This window comes from Molossus molossus, unplaced genomic scaffold (assembly GCF_014108415.1).
Source record: "Molossus molossus isolate mMolMol1 unplaced genomic scaffold, mMolMol1.p scaffold_m16_p_16, whole genome shotgun sequence".
Lineage (NCBI taxonomy): Eukaryota > Metazoa > Chordata > Mammalia > Chiroptera > Molossidae > Molossus > Molossus molossus.
The window spans coordinates 63,421,270-63,441,238 of NW_023425351.1; the positions used below are offsets into that span (position 1 = coordinate 63,421,270).

The window sequence follows — 19,969 nt, forward strand, 5'->3', positions numbered from 1 at the left end:
ATGAAAAAAAAAAAGATTATTAAGATGGAAGTATGGGGGCTGTTAGCTGTTAATAAAAACATATATAAAACATTGAATGAGTCATGTAAAATTGAAAGAAATATTTGCCACAGAAAGACTTTCATTCAGACAATCTATTCAAGAAACACATCAAGTCTTAAGTATAGTTTATAAATTCATCATGACAAGGCTTTCATTACAATTAGATTTGATTTAATTTAATCATCTAACCACCTTAGATTTTGGTAATTTCAGAAAAGACAATATAGTTCTAAGTGGCTGAATAAGCATCTCACATTCAGATATATAAATTAGCCAATTTTATTCTTATATACATATTAGGAAAATGTTCAAATCAGTAAAAAATCTAGCATTTTGAAATTACATTTTAGAGGCTTTTGCCAGACTATTCTGTAAAGGAATTATCCACTGGGTGTTATCACCTTCGAAGTTGTGTGAATGTTAGAGTATCTTCTGTGACTATTATGAAGTAGGATACCTTTCTGCTGTGTGAACCCTGTCAGATTCCTCACCTAGGTAAATGGCTAGACTTTCTGGATATCGGATTCCCACCAATCTGGACATAAAATGAGACTATATAGCAAAACAAACAAACAAACAAAAAACATTCTTGAATAAACCAATTTTAGATTTTTTTTTTCAGTGATGACCAGTGTATCAAACTTTTATTTATGCTCTGCAGTGATCCATCACAATGCTTAGAAATCCATTATCCCTTATCTTCCCCTAAACCACACTTCCATTATTTTTAGAGGATGTTGGGTTATGATCACTTTTTCTGGATTACTCCATATTTTTCTTCTCTTTCTACCAGGGCAAACACTGTTAACTTGATGTATCGGGAAATGCTATCAAGCTACAAGTTGCCCAGCTCTATCCCACTGGCATCTTCATTAAGCCCAAGTCTCTGGAACCTCTGATGTAAGTGGAGGCCATTGGAGGCCTTAATCTGGCCCTGTTCAAATGCTTACAAATAGGAAATGCCCTTGCTGATTTTTTAAGCATTCCCTTTTTTTAAAAACTGTATTAAAGATTTTTGAGTTGCTATAGACATAATGTCAGTAATTCCTTAAAATGTCAATAATGTTTTTTTAAATTGTTTATTAATTTATTTTTTGTTACAGATGTCCCCCCCGCCCCCGACACCCTCCTCCCGATCCCACCCCTCCGCCCCAGCACTGTCGTCTATGTCCACTGGTTACCCATACATGCATATAAGCTCTTTGGTTGATCTCATCCCTCTCCTCTACCCCTCTCCTCTGAGGTTTGTCAGTCTGAACCATACTCCTTTCTATGTCTCTGGGTCTATTTTGTTCACCAGTGCATTTTGTTCATTAATTTTAGATATTCTTTAAGCAAATTTTATAATCTATACAATGTAAATTATCCTTTTATCCCTATTTTAAAACCAAATATTCTATTTATGTCCATCTGTAGTAGTACATGATCTCCAAAACACCAAAAAACAAAACAAAAAACCCTTTCATCTCTCATATGTATTTTCCTCACATTCGATAATCCAAAAATCATTTCTTTTTTTTTTTTTTTTTAACAGTTTCCTGCACAACAGCTAGAATTCACAGAATTTTATTGAAGTCAGAGTCAGTGAAGAGAAGTGGATAGAGCACTGGGTAATTTCAAAATAGTTGCATTTTAATCATGGACTTATTTTCTGACTTTAGAATCTGAACCCAACAATACTGGTATTCATTAACAAAAGGTGTCACATAATAGTAATAATAGTAAATCAGCCATCCGAGACTAACTTCTAAAGAACACCCTTACAGACTCTAATACACTGCTGGTGGGAATGCAGACTGGTGCAGCCGCTATGGAAAACAATATGGTGTTACCTCAAAAAATTAAAAATTGAACTTCCATTTGACCCAGTGATCCCACTGCTGGGAATATACTCTAAGAAGCCTGAAACACCAATCAGGAAGAATATATGTACCCCCATGTTCATAGCAGCACTATTTACAATAGCTAAGATCTGGAAACAGCCCAAGTGTCCACCAGTAGACGAATGGATAAAAAAGCTGTGGTACATATACACAATGGAGTACTATGCAGCAGTAAGAAAGAAAGATCTCTTATCCTTTGAGACGACATGGAGGGACCTGGAAAGTATTATCCTAAGTGAAAGAAGCCAAGCAGAAAAAGACAAATACCACATGATCTCACTTACATACGGAATATAATGAACATAACAGTCTGAGGAATACGGTAGACCCAGAAACATGGAAGTAGGGCACAGACTGATATCCTCAGAAGAGGGGGTGGGGGGTGGGGGGGTGGGAAGAGATAAACCACAGAACTTATATGCATGTATGCATGACCAATGGACATGGACAACTAAGCCGGGGACGGGGTGAAGGTGGGATGGGGTGGGGGGTGCCAATGGGGTAAAAAGGTAAAATATCTGTAACAAAAAAATAAATAAAAAATTCATAAAAAAAAAAGAACACCCTTACATTAAAATGACCCGAGCAAAGGAATGAAAAACTCTTTTTAATGTTACAATGTAACAAAGACAGAAGAGGTATATATTCATAGTGCTCTGAATTGAAATTTATAACATCTTCCAGTTTAATGGATAGATAGACTGTATCAAAATACCCTTTAAAACATTTTGCATGGGATAACTGAACAAAGAACTAATCAAATAACATACATTTGATATGAACTCATGAACAATTTAAATGAACAATTAAAGAACATAAGAAAATTTTACATACTTTTTTCTTTAATAAGAATGTTAAAAACTACAACAGGATAATATAGATTCAATAAATATGTGTTTATTATTGTCAATGTTTTACCAAGTCTTAATAAATAATATACATGATGCTTTAAAATTGAGCTATAGTCTAATTAGCATAATATATAGTAAAAAATAGCTTCATTCATGTTAATTAAAACTCTATAGCTACAATTTGTAAATTATTAGAAAAATTTAGACCCCATACATTTCTCTATTAATTCAAAATATAAGGAGTAAAAGAAAGAACTTACTGCAACGATCATAATTGCATTATCCAAAAAGCCAAACCCTATAAAAGGTATCGCATTGTGGATGAATACTGAAAAACAGCAAAAACAGAAAAACATATTTTAAGATTTCTATAATTTTAAAATGACAAAAACAGACCATATAATTAAAGTCTCCTAAATAGATTTGATAAGCTTTGGAATTTGCTTACCCACAGCCAAAAGATTCTGCTCTGGCTACAAGTCTAGCTACTTAGTAGAAGCTAAACCGAGAAAAAAATAAAAATAAAAAACATAATGTGTAAAAACAATTGTATTAGGCTTTTGTGTTTTCTTACTGGCAACACACACAAATTATACAGTTAATGGCAGAACAAATAAGTAAATACATATTATAAATACCATGTTCTACCTGTTTACTTGATATTGACATCAATCTGTTTCTCTCTTATACCTAAAAACTGATATCATAAAATTGATCTCCACATTAGAAATAATAAAAAATTCCCTAAATCATTTTTCAAGGCAGCTATTTGGTCACTTTTACTCACTAAATAATTTTTTAAACAAATGTTAGAAAAATGTGATTATCTCATCTATATTAGATATCTATGTGCAAAATCTTTTCCTCCCTCACAATGCATCAGTATCCCTGAATGCTTTCCTTTCACAAACTATAAACAAACAATGTTTTATTTAAATCAAAATGTAACTTGGCCTCTTCCTTACCTCATCTATCTAGCATACAATCTGAATAACCTGAGATAATAGAAGTGTAACTAGGAAGAACTAATACCTATATATTTTTTATACATTTAGCCTCGTTTTTTTCATATTTGCATCTTCAGCACATTGCAGAATGCCTAGTGCACAGAGATGCTCAACAAACATTTATTAATTAAGTTGACGACCACTAACCTGGAAAGAAAGAGAATTTCAGATTGAGAGAATTGAAGGTAGACAGTGAAACAGATTAAAAGCTAGAAATAATTAAAAGACTTTATTCTAATCAAGCTATGAAACTGCTAAGGTATAGTTAACATCAAGAACATTTTTTTGGTTAAACATCAAAGCTTTGAGTTTTATATCATATCCAAAAAATAAAGTCCCTTAAACCAACTGGTTATGTGTTAAGTTTCAGTGACTTTAGAGTCTTCTTTTTTATGCAGTAACATCCACAGATAGTATAATTAAAATACAGGGGTGGGTAAAAAGTAGGTTTACAGTTATGAGTACATAAAACACAGTTTATTCTTGCATTATAATTTATTCTTGTATTATATATTTTTCATATAAAAAATTGTAAATCTACTTTTGCCTGCCCCTGTATAATCCAGAAATTATGACAGTTTGATATTACTATAATGAGTCAATCAAGGAAGGTTAATAAACAGTCCAAAAAACCTACAAAAAAACCAAAAAACGCCCTGGCCAGTTTGGCTCAGTGGTTGGAGCGTCGGCCTGCGGTACAGAGAGACCCGGGTTTGGTTCCCGCTAAGGGCACGTACCTCGGTTGCAGTTTGTCCCCGGCCCTGGTTGGTCGTGCGGGTGGCAGCCACTCGATGTGTCCCTTCACATCGATGTTTCTCTCTCTCTCTCTTCCTCTCTCTCCCTCCCACTCTATCTGAACAAAAAATGGAAAAGTGTCCTCGGGTGAGGATAAAAAAAAAACAAAAAATTAAAAAAAAAACAAAAAACAAAAAACACTTCTACTCACAACCACTATTAAAGACTAAGATCAAGGGAAAATAATATATATCCTAGGTCATTTCAGATTTCTTCATGTTATCAAGCAAGAATGTCCAAGATGAAAAGCAAAACCTTTTTAGTTATAAAGAGTATTATTTCACATGCTATTGAAGATGATAACAATCAAATAGGACATAATGAAATGGGATTTTTCAATTAAAGAATCTAGTCCTATTTCTTTTACTTTTTGCCTGTCTAGTTGTTTAACTACTAGCCATTCATAATTTCATAATAAGCAGCCAAAATATATACACAATCCCAATTTCCAAAAAATATAATACAAATTTGATACATCAAAATAATATAATAAAATTTTTAAAATTTACTAAATGAAACAATTTGTAGTGAAGAAAAAGCTACTTAAATAGTTGACCCTAGAAAAGTCTCCCAAATCACCTTCTCAATTGTTTTTGAAATGTAAATATGGCAAAGTAATTTGAAACCTTTGGGATTACTTAACATTTTGGCATCTCTAAAGCTGGCCAGTTACAAATATCTTAAAATTAGGTGCTAAGGCTATTAAACTAATATTAGATTAACTGCCATTAGTAAAAATTTGGTTAATAAATCCAAGACACAATGCTAGAACTTTGAACTATAAAATATCACATTTTTATGTTCAGACCTAAGTAAATGTAACCTGTCAATAAAAATTTTATTTTCAATCCAAAGGAAAGAATATAATTTTCAGAAAGTTAAATAAACATGTACTGGATATTCCACAGAGCACTTGAGATACAAAGATAAATGGGACTTGGTTACCAGCTGTAAAGATGTTTGAATATGATAAAACACCCATTTAAACAGTTAATTTCTCTATGACCAAAAAAATGATTAATAGTATTATGCAGTGGTATAGATATAGAAGGGGTGAATACAGGCTAGGAGAATCAGGAAAGATTACCCGGAGAAGTCTTAAAGAATTCTTAAATTGCTTTGGTATTTAGGAAAAGTTATTATTTCTAATATAAATTATATTCTACCTCTGAGAGAAAACAAGACTATTAAATAGGGTTTTAAAAATTATGTTGTCTCTCCATCCAGTATATAATGGTCTCTTTTCAATTTGTTATTTCTTCAATTTCCTTTGGGAATTACTATTCTATAAAACAGTTATTAGCAAATCACATTTAATATTTAGCTTTAACCTAAAACCCTACTCAAATTCACTGCACTATAAATAATTCTCTCCTTCCACTGTTTTTTTTTTTTATCCTCACCTGACAACATTTCTCCATTTTTTTGTTCAGATAGAGTGGGAGGGAGAGAGAGGAAGAGAGAGAGAGAGAGAGAAACATCGATGTGAAAGGGACACATCGAGTGGCTGCCACCCACACGACCAACCAGGGCCGGGGACAAACTGCAACCGGGGTACATGCCCTTAGCGGGAACCGAACCCGGGTCTCTCTGGACCGCAGGTCGACGCTCTAACCGCTGAGCCAAACTGGCCAGGGCTCCTTCCACTCTTTTTATAATAAGCTCCCAAACTGTTTTACATTACTTCACTGTTAGCCTTTGAATATTTATTCCTATCATAATAAAGACAGCACATCAGCAGCATCGTAAGGTCCTTCTTACTGATGGTTTTAAATGAACTTTGCTATCTTCATTACTACAAACAGCAAGCCAGAAGTATTTTCTCCACCAGTGAACAGTTCTACCTAGCCCTGAGCCTAGTAATTTTAGTTCAGCAATTACCCAATGTAAATCCAAACTAGAGTAAATATATTTTTTCCTGGGAATTAAGAAAATCCCTATGATAAGCACAACTCTTTTTCTAGATGATAAAATATGTAAACAGTAATAGATATGGTTAACAATATTAGAAATGTGATAATATTGTAATAGGTCTTAAACCAAGTGTATAAATTTTTTGTTTCTGTATAATAAAGAGGATAACCCACTCTATCTGGAAATATTTAATTTACTGACTCTTTTGTACTATCAATAAATGATATAGTTATTTCAAGTCCAAAATATAGATGCAAAATATTTAACAACTATAGAACCATTACCATATCTCAGCTGTCCTGGGGTGGGTGGTGCAGCTTCCAATTTTTCTAAAGGGAAAAAAGGTGTGGGCAAGAATTAGTTACTATAGCATGATTTCTTTTTTTTTCTTATTACAATGAAGAAAACACCAGCAGATTTACAAAGTTGGGAAAATATCGGAGTTTAGTCATAAATTATCTTTTAATTAGTATATCAAAATTATCCATACAGAAAATATTACTTGGTGTGGATTATACACAATGTTAGAAAACAAAACTGAGCCTTAGTTACAAGCCTGCCATTAACTCTATAACCCTGAATAAATCATTTGCTTTTCAGTTTTTTGTTTTTTAAGTCCTTGCATCTATATATTAAGCCTGTTTACATCAAGTTCAGTTTTTAAAACTTCAAAAACAGTCCTGGCAATGTATTACAACAATGGTTGTATGCTGTTCCTTAATTAATCTCCCTTGATAATATCCTAAATATTTTGAGTTCTGAAACCTGTAAAACTGGATGATATAGAATATTCTACACAATAAAACAACCTAAAAAAGTAGTATGTTATCCAGCAAGTAACAATATACTATTTATAATATATGTCATAATGAGCAAACAAATTTTCCCCAAGTATGTATCAAAGATCTTCTAGTGCCAAAATTAAATCTAAAAATTAACAATAATTACAAAAAAGCAACCTATCTAATCTCTTAATAATAATAATCTCACCATTTGTATAAGCACAAGAGTAAGCTAGTAAAATGATAGCGAATTCCACCTTCTTTATCCTCACCAATCCCACAGAATTAACCAATAACCTATAGAGAAGAACCCATACTGTGCACTGCTCTGCTCCAAAAATTTAATACAACCAGATATTCCAATGAAACACATTACAAACTGGATATACATTTTCTAAAATATTTATTTATAATCTATGACAACATAAGAACTAAAGAATTTAGTTTTAAAAAAGTAAAAAAGCAAATTAATCTCCATATATACGCTATAAAAAAAGCATGGATCATATTTGTGAATGCTATTTTATTAAAAAAGCATATAGTACCATTTGGCTTTATAATAAGAAATATACTAAAACCTAGAGTTTAATCAATTATTGTAGTCAGAAAGTTCTAAGAATTCAAGTTTAAGTTTTGTTTTTCCTCTTTTAGAAGTGTTAAGAAATAAAGATATTCTAATCTTTGTAGAATTTTACATCTCATTAAAATATATTTTCCATTCTTTGACTAGCACTATTACTTCAAAATTTACTTTGAGGACATGCAAATAATTTTCCAAATTTTTAAAAAGGGTAGAATATTACTGCAGTGCTGAGTTTTCTGGTGGAGTAAATATGCAAAAGTGGTTAAATACCAGAACTACTTGCTAGTTGTATTACTCTTATCATCCCTACAGTTCTGACGCTGCAAGAAGTCCTTGTCAATTGACTGGAACATCTTGAAACACCTAAAAATTCAACAAGTAGGACCTTCCCAGTAGAATGAGAGTATATAATGTCTTTGCTGTTACTTCTTCAAATTCCCTACAAAATATTTAAAACTATTTTACAACTCCTAAGGTTTAGGGCTAGGCGAATGTGCAGCAGTAAAGAGAAAAAAAGTCAAATAAGATATATAGTATCTGAATCTTTCTAACTACACAGAGTATTAAAAAATTAAAGGTAGTGAAAAAAAAACATTTTTTTTTAGAGAAAGAACTATAAAGGAAAGGAGATAGAGCAGAAAGGAAAACTACTGGCAGAGTTGAATGTAAAATCAAATCACAGATTCTGCTTCCTGCTTCACAAAGAACCTAAGGAATAATAAGAAGAAATATGAAAGGAACATCTCTTAGAAAGTGGAAATTGTAGCCCTGGCCAGTTTGGCTCAGCGGTTAGAGCGTCGGCCTGTGGTCCGGAGAGACCCGGGTTCGGTTCCCGCTAAGGGCACGTACTTCGGTTGCAGTTTGTCCCCGGCCCTGGTTGGTCGTGCGGGTGGCAACCACTCGATGTGTCCCTTTCATGTCCATGTTTCTCTCTCTCTCTCTCTCTTCCTCTCTCTCCCTCCCACTCTATCTGTGAAAGAAATAAAAAAAATAAAAAATAAAAAAGTGGAAATTGTATGCAAAATATAAACTTTATGGAAAGTATCGATCAAAATTTTTTAAATTATAAGTTGATCATTTTGAGGACTTAGACACTCTAAGTTATCTTCTTGTCTATATTAACTGAATCAAAACAAAATATATATCAAGTAAAACACATTAGATGTACAATATTCAACAGAACTCAATTTTTAAAATAATTCAAGGTTTCACTATATACAGGTCGTAAAATATAATGGCTACTAAAATAACCTCCTTGGAAACAGTCACAATAAACCCTAGAAACTTTATTTCCCTACATATATATCTTAACCTTAAGAATTTTCTTCTGACATAGGTCAATTATCTACACTCACATTGGAAATGTCTACTAATCTAATGTTTTATTCAGCAAACTTCGCAGTCAGAAAAACCAATTCTTTCTGTTACTGTGTGTGTGTATTATAAACATCATAATTTCTCTTTCTTTTCCTGGAGATTTTAAAATAATATGGCATGAAGAATGTACTTCACCGCACCATATTTTCCAACTATTTTTACCTAAAAAATTCTAGTAGTACTTCGAACACTGGCTGAATAACCTTCTATCAGTTCATTCCTTCTGCATAGAACAGCTACAAACTATAGAGTAAAATACAATATAAACAACCACCTGAAAGCACTGGAAAATGACCAAATATAGGTTGATTCTGGAGAGGAATCAACACTTAGAATTCTGGAAGAATGGAACTAAATGAGTTGTCTATTTGTTATAGCTTTTGGCCTGAGGGCATGCCTCAATCCACAACATGTAGGACAACCCAAACACTAATAAAATATGCTCAGGCTTTGTGGTCTGAAGAAGCACTGAACACGGTCAGTTCAAATATATGGCTGATCTATGAACCACACATACGTGCAGGGAAAACACCAAAAAATCCTAGCTAAGGATAAAATAACTAAAGATTTGAGCTGCAGTCTAAGAGACAGAGTTTGTAGTTGTTTTTGTTTTTTGTTTTGTTTTGTTTTGTTTTTTTACAAAAATTGTAAAGGGTTTTTATTATTTGTAACATAGGCACAATTATTTAAGTTAATAAATTTTTATTTAAGGAAGTTCACATGTTCTGAGTCCTTCCACACACTGCCTAAGTTTCTCCAGAGTTTGACTGTTTAATCCCGCCACCCCCCTTTTTTTTGCTAAATCTAGTTGTCATTTCAGTCAGTCCTATATAAAAGAAATAGAGATGATCATGTGATCACAAACTATCTGGTCACTAGCAACCTAGAAGGATTAGCCAGACAGAGGACATCTGCAAGACTCCATAGATCTAAGGCAGTTACAAAAAAACTCACTGATTACCAATGGCTATTACAAAATCACATATAGCTTGTGTTACATTTATATTGAATAGTGCTAATCTAGACAATGAAAATAAAGGTTAAGAAAATGTTCCCAATAGGCTGAATGCTACCAACGTAGCAAAAAGAAAACCTAATTGGAAAATATTTTGTGGTTTGTAGTTTAAATATAATCATTAATTGCCTGCTAAAACAAATTTTAAAAACCTATATTTTAAAGAATAAAACAGAATCAAGAGTCTCTGTAACATAATAATCACAGCAATGACTAGGATACAACTCAAAATTACTTCATAAAGAAGCAGGAAAACATGACCCATTCTCAGGAAAAACAACAATAGATGGAAACCAATCAAAAAGTGAATCCAAGTAGCAGACAAGGACTCTAAAGTAGCAATAAAATTATACTCAACGTGTAAATGAAAATATGCTCAAATAGAAACTATAAAAAAGAACCAAATTAAAGTTTGAGAACTACAAAATACATTATCTAAAATTTTAAAATTAACTAAAAAGGCTTAAAATAAAAATGGTGACAGAAGAAATAGTGAACATGATGATATATCAGTAAATATTTCCCAATCTGAAGAATAAAAGGATTGAAAAATAAGGAACCAAAATCTTAGGGACCTGTCAAAAGGTCAATATATCTGTGTTGGAGTTCCAGAAAATGCGAAAGAAAAGGATGAAATTTTAAAAATAAATAATGGCTAAAAATTTCCCAAATTTGGTGGAAGACAAAAATTCCAAAACCTTCAAGAAGTTCAGTGAACCACAAATAAAATAAATATGAAGAACCCTGGCCGGTTTGGCTCAGCGGTTAGAGCGTCAGCCTATGGTCCAGAGAGACCCAGGTTCAGTTCCCACTAAGGGCGCGTACCTCGGTTGCAGTTTGTCCCCGGCCCTGGTTAGTTGTGCGGGTGGCAGTGTTCCTTTCACGTTGATGTTTCTCTCTCTCTCTTCCTCTCTCTCCCTCCCACTCTATCTAAAAAGAAAAATAATAAATATGAAGAAAATCAATAATACAGAAAAAAATCATAAAAGCAGTCAGAAAAATAAATGACATTAAATACAGAAAAACAATTATTTGAATATGCTGAAAGAAAAATAGTGTCAATATATAGCCAGAAAAATTATCCTTCAAGAATAAAGGCAAACATATCTCAAATAAACTAAAACTATGAGAATGTGTTGCCAGCAAACCTAGAAAACAGGAAATGCAAAAGAAAGTTCTTCAGACTGAAGGTAACATACCAGTTAGAAAGTAGGATCTTCAGAAAAGAATAAAGAGCATCAGAAATGGTAAATTAAAAAAAAAAACAAAAACTACTTTTTACCTAGTAATTTAAGTAAACCTGCCTGTCTAAAACAAAAAAATTACAACACTGCCTTGTGGAATTTATAACATATGTAGGTGTAATACATACGACATCAGAGTATAAAGGATAAAGGGGGTTACAAATGGACCAACTGGTAATTTTGTTGCAATGTTTCTACAATATGTGTGAAGTAGTACAGTATCAGCTCTTAATAATCTGCAAAGAGTTAAGAATGCATACTTATAATCCCAAGAGCCACCACATAGACAAAATGCAATGAAGAACATAGTTAAAAAGCTAAATATATAATTTAAAGGGAATTCTAAAAAAGCATTAAATTAAGTCAAAGTAATGCAGGAAATGAGAAAAGATAAACAAAACACAGGGACAAACAGAATCCAAATAATAAAACAGTAAACCTATATCCAACCATAGCAATAATTACATTCAATGTTAATGAACTAAACACATCAAATGAAATCAGATTGTCAAAATGTTTTTAAAAAAAAGCAAGACCCAACTATATCTGTAAGACTTACACTCTAATGGGCTGAAAATAAATGGATGGTAAAAGATCTACTATATAAACAGTAAGCTTATAAAGGCTGGAATGTCTATATTAATATCAGATAAAGTAGACTTAAAGACAAAGAGTATTATATTACCAGAATGAGGGGCATTTAAAAAATGATAAAAGAGTCAATTTGTGAAAATGCATATTAACAATTTGTTTATACCTAATAACAAAATGTGTGATGCAAAATCTGATAGAATCAAAGGGAAAATAACCATTTCCACAATCACACTTGGAAATATAAAGGCTTCTCTCTCACCTATTGACAAAAACTATTCAAGAAGATCAGTAAAATATAAATTACTTGAATACTGCCAATCACTTTGATTCAACTGATATTTAAACATCCAGACCCAACTAGAGAATACACAATTTTTTTTTTTATCCTCACCCGAGGACATTTTTCCATTTTTGTTTTGAAAGAGTGGGAGGGAGAGAGAGAAACATCGACGTGTAAGCGACACATTGAGTGGCTGCCTCCTGCACAACCCCAACTGGGGCCAGGGACAAACTGCAACCGAGGTACATGCCCTTAGTGGGAACCGAACCCGGGTTTCTCTGGACCGTGGGCCAATGCTCTAACTGCTGAGTGAAACTGGCCAGGGCAAGAATACATAATTCTTTTTAAGTGCAGATGGTACATTCATCAAGACAGACCATATGCTGATCCCCAAAGCATGTGTTAATAAATTTATAATTAAAACCATTAAAAAAATAAATAAAGAATATGTTCTCTTACAAAAATGGAATCAACAAGATCTAGGAAAAGATGGAAATTAAATAACATCTTATAAATACATGAGTCAAAGAAGAAATCAAAAGGGAAATTAGATGGTATGTTCTTGTCTCCTTTGTCAAACATTAATTGACCAAAACAACATGGGTTGATTTCTGGGCTCTCTGTTATGTTCCATTGATCCATATACCCGTTCTTATGCCAGGCTGTTTTGATTACAATGATCTTGTAGTATAGTTTGAGATCAGTTATTATGATACCTCCAACGTTGTTCTTCTTTCTCCGTATTGCTGAGGCTATTTGGGGTCTTTCTTGGTTCCATATAAATTTTTGGAACATTTGTTCTACATCTATGAACTATGCCATTAGTATTTTAATAGAAATTGCATTGAATCTGTAGATTGCTTTGAGTCATATGAACATTTTAATTATGTTAATTCTTCCAATCTATAAACACAGTATATGCTGCCACTTATTTGTGTCTTCCTCAGTTTCTTTCTTCAATGTCCTTTAGTTTTCTGAGTACAGGTCTTACCTCTGTAGTTAAATTTATTCCTAGGTACCTTGTTTTTTTATTGTTGCAATAGTAAATGAGATTGTTTTCTTGGTTTCTCTTTCTGATAATTCATTATTGGTATAAAAAAAATGCCACCAATTTCTGAATATTAATTTTGTATCCTGCTACTTTGCTGAATTCATCTATTAGATCTAGCAGTTTTTTGGTGGAGTCTTTACGGTTTTCTATGTACAATATCATGTCATCTGTGAATAATGACAGTTTTACTTCCTCCTTTCCAATTTGGATACCTTTTATCTCTTCTTCTTGTATGATTATTGTAGGTAGAACTTCCAGTATTAACACATATGTATAGCACATGGACACAGACAACAGTGTGGTGAAGGCCAGAGTGGGGAGGGGGGACTGGGTAGAGGAGGGCAAATGGGAAAATGGGGACATCTGTAATAGTGTCAACAATAAAAAAAGAGAAATTAGAAAATACAGTAGAATTTTATTAACCAATATCACCCCAATAAAGTCAATCAAAAAGAAAATACAGTTGACCTTTGAACAATGTGCGTTTGAACTGCACAGGTTTACATACATGCAAATTTTTTCAATAAATACTGTACATGTGTTTTTTCTTCCTTATGATTCTCTTAATAACATTTTCTTTTATCGAACTTACTTTATTGTAAAATACAGTATATAATACATGTAACAGACAAAATATGTATTGACCAACCCTTTATGTTACTGGTAAGGCTTATCTAGTGAACAGTAGGCTACTTGTAGTTAAGTTTGGGGGAAGTCAAAAGTTATATGCACATGGTGGGCTGATGAACAAAATAGACCCAGAGACATAGAAAGGAGTATGGTTCAGACTGACAAACCTCAGAGTAGGGGAGTGGGGGGTGGATGAGATGAACCAAAAAACTTATATGCATGCAATGGACACAGACAACAATGCTAAGGGGGTGGGGGTGAGGGTGGGGCGAAATGGGGAGGAGGGAGTCTGGGGGGGAAAAGGAGAAACATCTGAAACAAAAATAAATTAATAAAAATTGGAGGAAAAAAAAGTTATATGAAGATTTTTGTGCAGAGAAGGGTCCGGGTATCAGCACCCCTCACCTCTTCATTGTTCAAAGGTCAATCGTACTTCAAATTAAATATCAATGAAAATACAACATATCGAATTTGTGCAATACAGCTAAATGAACGCTTAGAGGAAAACTTAAAATTTGAAATACATTAGCCCTGGCCAGTTTGGCTCAGCGGTTAGAGCGTTGGCCTGCGGTCCGGAGAGACCCGGGTTCGGTTCCCGCTAAGGGCACGTACTTCGGTTGCAGTTTGTCCCCGGCCCTGGTTGGTCGGGCGGGTGGCAGCCACTCGATGTGTCCCTTCACATCGATGTTCCTCTCTCTCCCTTCCTCTCTCTCCCTCCCACTCTATCTGTACAAAAAATGGAAAAATATCCTCGGGTGAGGATAAAAAAAAAAAAAAAATTTGAAATACATTAAAAAGAAGAAAGGTATAAAATAAATGACCCATGGTTCTATCTTTAAAAGCTAGGGGAAAAGAGCAAGGTAAACTAAGAGTGAGTAGTAGAAAGAAGGAAATAGTAACAAAAAGAGCTGAAATAGAAATAGAAAACAAATGAAATAGAGAACAAATAATAAAGAAAATAAACAAAGCCAAATGCTGGTTCCTTAAAAAGATAAAAAAATTAATAAACCCCAGGTACACTGATCAAGAAAAAGAGAGCACAAATTACTAACATCAGGAATGAAAGAGGAGACACATTACTACTGATTCTATAGACATTCAAAAGAGAATATTATGAATAACTATGCTAACAAATTCCTTGAAACATACACTTAACCAAACTGACATATAATGAAACAAAAAATATGAATAGCTCTTAGTAACAAAATTCAATTTGTTACCAAACACTTTTTCTAACATACACACAGAAATCCTTCAGGCCCAGATATCTGCACTGGTGAACTCTATCAAACATTTTAAGAACAAATACCAACCTTAACACAAATTTACAACTCTTTTGAAAAACTAGAAGATGAGAAAATACTTCCCAACTCACTGTATGAGGCCAGAATGATCTTAAAAACAAAACCTAAGAAATTACCAAAAAAGAGGAATATACAGACCAATATCCCTCATGAATACAGACATGAAAATTCTTAATTTAATGCTTTAATTCTTAATGCTTTCTTAAAGTGTGTGTATTCATAATAGTGGCAAAAAAATAACTAGACTTCCTTAATTTTCCCCTTAAACACTGTTCACTGTTTGGAGAAGTTGCCGTTAACAGGATTCTATGTTTAGAAATATATAGGTTAGGCCCTGGCTGGTTTGGCTCAGCGGTGAGAGCACTGGCCTGCGGTCCAGAGAGACCCAGGTTTGGTTCCCACTAAGGGCATGTACCTCGGTTGCAGTTTGTCCCTGGCCTTGGTTGGTAGTGCGAGTGGCAGCCACTTGATGTGTCCCTTTCACATCAATGTTTCTCTCTCTCTCCCTCTCACTCTATCTGAACAAAAAATGGAGAAATGTCCTGGGGTGAGGATAAAAAAAAAAGAAATACAGTGATACCTCGGTTCTCGAACGCCTCGGTTTTCGACCAAATGAAGATTCGAGAAACTTTTGTCTCGGAATCCGAACAAATATTTGGAACTCGAACTTCCGAGATGAGCCGAGTTGAGCCGAATGGCGTTCATTCGGCCCAGCGCGCTTTGCTTGCGTCATCAGTGTGAGTGCAGAGAGAGTCACGCTTTGTGGAGTCACGCTTTCCTATTGGGTTCATTGCTTCGGTTCTCGAACAATTCGGTTCTCGAACAATTCGGTTCTCGACCGTCCTCCTGGAACGAATTATGTTCGAGAACCGAGGTATCACTGTATATAGGTTAGAAAAGTTATCTACAAGAATTTATGAGATAATATTTACAGATAGGAGACTGCAAATTATTAGGTGGGCAAAAAAAGCAGATAGTAGATAATTGGGCACTTGAGTATTTAGTTTTTTGTAATTAAAGGTGGGAAAGATTAGGCCCCACCCTAGTACCTTCCCAAGAAAGTATAGGTGTAGACTATACAAACCACTCTTTGGCCTAATAAGAGATTTATAAAAATGACAGAGATGAAACTACCATGTTTAAGTAATAATTTGGAGGCTATGTTTCTGAACATTATAAATAACTGCTTAGACTTTTAAATGAACCAAAAATTCCAATGAATAAGGTAAGATTTACAATGAATATACAACATAAAAAAACACAAACTTGAAGTGCAAACCATGCTGTATGCAAAACAGTTTAGGCAAATCATAGTAAGTACCAAAAAAATCAAACATGCACCAAAAGGTGCCAAAGAAGCTACACAGCAATATATATATATTTTTTAATCCTCACCTGAGGATATTTTTCCATATTTTGTACAGATAGAGTGGGAGGGAGAGAGGAAGGGAGAGAGAGAGAGAAACATCGACGTGAAGGGACACATCGAGTGGCTGCCACCCGCACGACCAACCAGGGCCGGGGACAAACTGCAACCGAAGTACGTGCCCTTAGCGGGAACCGAACCCGGGTCTCTCCGGATCGCAGGACGACGCTCTAACCGCTGAGCCAAACCGGCCAGGGCCACAGCAATATTTTTTAAAATAAACAAATTAATATGGTTAAGAAATATAAAACCTGACATTCAAAATTGAAAAATGAAAAAACTCTTTAGATAGTAAGAAATTTAACTTCAAATTTCAATCAACAGGTTTTGTGTTTTAAAATAAAGACTATAATATAAAAGGACTTTAACATTTTTTTTTTTTTTTTTTTTATCCTCACCCGAGGATATTTTCCCATTTTTTGTACAGATAGAGTGGGAGGGAGAGAGAGGAAGGGAGAGAGAGAGAGAAACAATCGACGTGAAGGGACACATCGAGTGGCTGCCACCCGCACGACCAACCAGGGCCGGGGACAAACTGCAACCGAAGTACGTGCCCTTAGCGGGAACCGAACCCGGGTCTCTCCGGACCGCAGGCCGACGCTCCAACCGCTGAGCCAAACTGGCTAGGGCGGACTTTAACATTTTTTAAAACATATGTTTTAACTAAGACCCCCCCAAAAAAAGAATTTGAGTGTGATTTTGTAATTTTATTTAGTATTTAAATTTTTCTTGCACATTATATAGTAAAGAAATTTCTACCTAGACCACACAATACTGTCATCTCATTAATCTTCTGGGGTACATATCATGTGACCTGGGACTTCATTGCAACCTAGACTGCAATCCAATTTACTGAAGAGCAACTAACTAATTCCTGGGCTGAGGCAGGCCAGTGGCGTAACAGTTGAGAGAACAGGAGTTGTCCCAGTGGCCATGATGAGGAAAGTGACGGTGCCCAATGAATCATCATCTTTATTAAACTGATTAATATACTAACCCATTAATTGTTTACCTCTGGCTCAAGAAATAGTAAGTACTTGAAGTATAATAATTTATTTCTCACCCAGCCAGTATGGCTCAGTGGTTGAGTATCGAACCATGCACCAAGAGGTCATCGGTTCAATTCCCAGTCAGGGCACATGCCCAATTTGTGGGCCCAATCCCCAGTAGGGAGCATGCAGGAGGTGGCCAATCGATGTTCTCTCTCATCGATGTTTCTATCTCTCTCTCCCTCTCCCTTTCTCTCTCTAAAATCAATAAAAGAAAAAAAATAATTTATTTCTCTTATTTCATGGAGATTTTTTTTTTTAAGATAAACAAACAAACAAAAAAAAGATAATCAAACATACTATTGATTAGTGGTTTTTACATGTCTAACTTGTGTACCTGGGACAATTATACATACTACTCAATGCAGAGGCTATATTCCTTCCCTTCCTTCATGACAAAGGAAGACAAAAAAATAATTACTACATGCAGTAATACTCCTTTAAAAAGACCAAGATACTAAAACAACAGCACAACTTTTAAAAAAAACAGGTCTTGTAACTTTTACTTATTAGGTATAGAGATAGCACTATAATGTTTAAGTACATTTAGGAAATCATTTCATTATAGATTGTATATTATATTATAGATGGAAAACTTAAAGTGAGTTAGGACAAAATAATAATTTGTCTTGGAACATCGTAAGTGGTAGATATATCTGGGGTATGGTTATAAAGAGCCCCAGAAGATATTCATTTTAAAATAAAACTTTAGCCCTGGCCAGTCTGGCTCAGCGGTTAAAGCATTGGCCCACAGATCAGAGAGTCCCAGGTTCGGTTCCCACTAAGGGCACGTACCTAGGTCCTAGTTTGTCCCTGGCCCCAGTTGGGGTCATGTGGGTGGCAGCCAGTCGATGCGTCTCACCAATGTTTCTCCTTCTCTCTTCCTCTCTATCTCCCTCCTGCTCTACCTGAAGATAAATGCAAAAATGTCCTCAGGTGAGGATTAAAAAAAAACAAAAAAAAACAACTGCTTTAAACTAGGAATGAGCAGGCATCTTCCAGTCAATGAATTACCTTTTTCCCTGTGAATCATTCCCCAAATAAAAATTCTTTCATAGAATGTGAGCAGTGAAAGGATTCTTAGAAACCACCCACCAGTGGTTCTCAACATGGGGAGGTTGGTCACACAGTAAGATGCTTGGAAATGCAGGGAAGTTTTTGGATGTGATAATGATGGGAAATGCTACTGGCATTTCCTACAATGCACAAGAGAGCCCTTTATAATAAAGATTTATCCAGCCCAAATGCCAGCAGTATGCCCACTGAGAAATACTGACTTAATTCTCCACATTAAAAAAAAAAAATGTTTTTAGCCTTGACTGATTTGGCTCAGGGGTTAGAGTGACGGCCCATGGACCAGAGAGGCCAGGGTTCGGTTCCCACTAGGGGCACGTGCCTTGGTTGCAGTTTGTCCCAGACCCCGGTTGGGGTTCTGTGGGTGGCAACCAGTCGATGTGTCTCTCTCACATCGATGTGTGTCTCTCTCACATCGATGTTTCTCTCTCTTTCTCTCTCCCGTTTTATCTGAAGATAAATGCAAAAATGTCCTTGGGTGAGGATAAAAAAATAAAAAAAGTTTTTTATTGATTGTTTTTTTTATAGAGAGGAAGGGAGAGAGAGATAGAAACATGGATGTAAGAGAGGAACATAGATTGGCTGCCTCCTGCACACCCCCTACTGGGGATTGAGCCTGAAACCCAGGCATGTGCCCTGACGGGGAATTGAACCAGGACCTCTTGGTCACCAGGACCTCTTGGTCCATGGGACGATGCTCAATCCACTGAACCACAATGGTTGGACTTAATTCTCCACTTTACAATGCAGCCACTTAAGCCCATAGATGTTAAGTGACTTACTCAAAGACACATAGCTGAGTCTAAAACCTAGATTCTCATTCTCTTATCCTAGTTTCCTTTCAAAAGTAAATTCTCAATAAAAAATATAGAAGAACCAAGAATCAACTGTATATGAATATATAAAACATGGTCAGTAAGCAAAACAGTTTATTCTTGTACTATTATTTCTTTAACCTGCATGTCTTTTTCCACACAAACAACTGTAAACCTACTTTTGCCAACCATTGTATAAAGCCTAAGAAAACCAAGTCGTATTTACCCTTTATCCTTTTAAAATTTCAATTGG

General features: G+C 34.7%; 1 protein-coding gene and 1 pseudogene across 2 annotated transcripts in view; both read right to left on the reverse strand.

The window, feature by feature from the left end:
• TMEM65 (transmembrane protein 65) overlaps positions 1-19,969 on the reverse strand; it is a 53,353-nt gene that overhangs the window by 10,092 nt on the left and 23,292 nt on the right. For both annotated transcript variants that reach the window (XM_036264437.1, XM_036264436.1), the window contains 2 exons: positions 6,777-6,821; positions 3,037-3,104 (listed from right to left, as the gene is read on the reverse strand). In XM_036264437.1, coding sequence (XP_036120330.1) covers positions 3,037-3,104; positions 6,777-6,821 — 113 coding nt within the window. The remainder of the gene's footprint in view (positions 1-3,036; positions 3,105-6,776; positions 6,822-19,969) is intronic.
• LOC118631918 lies at positions 10,281-10,390 on the reverse strand (annotated as a pseudogene).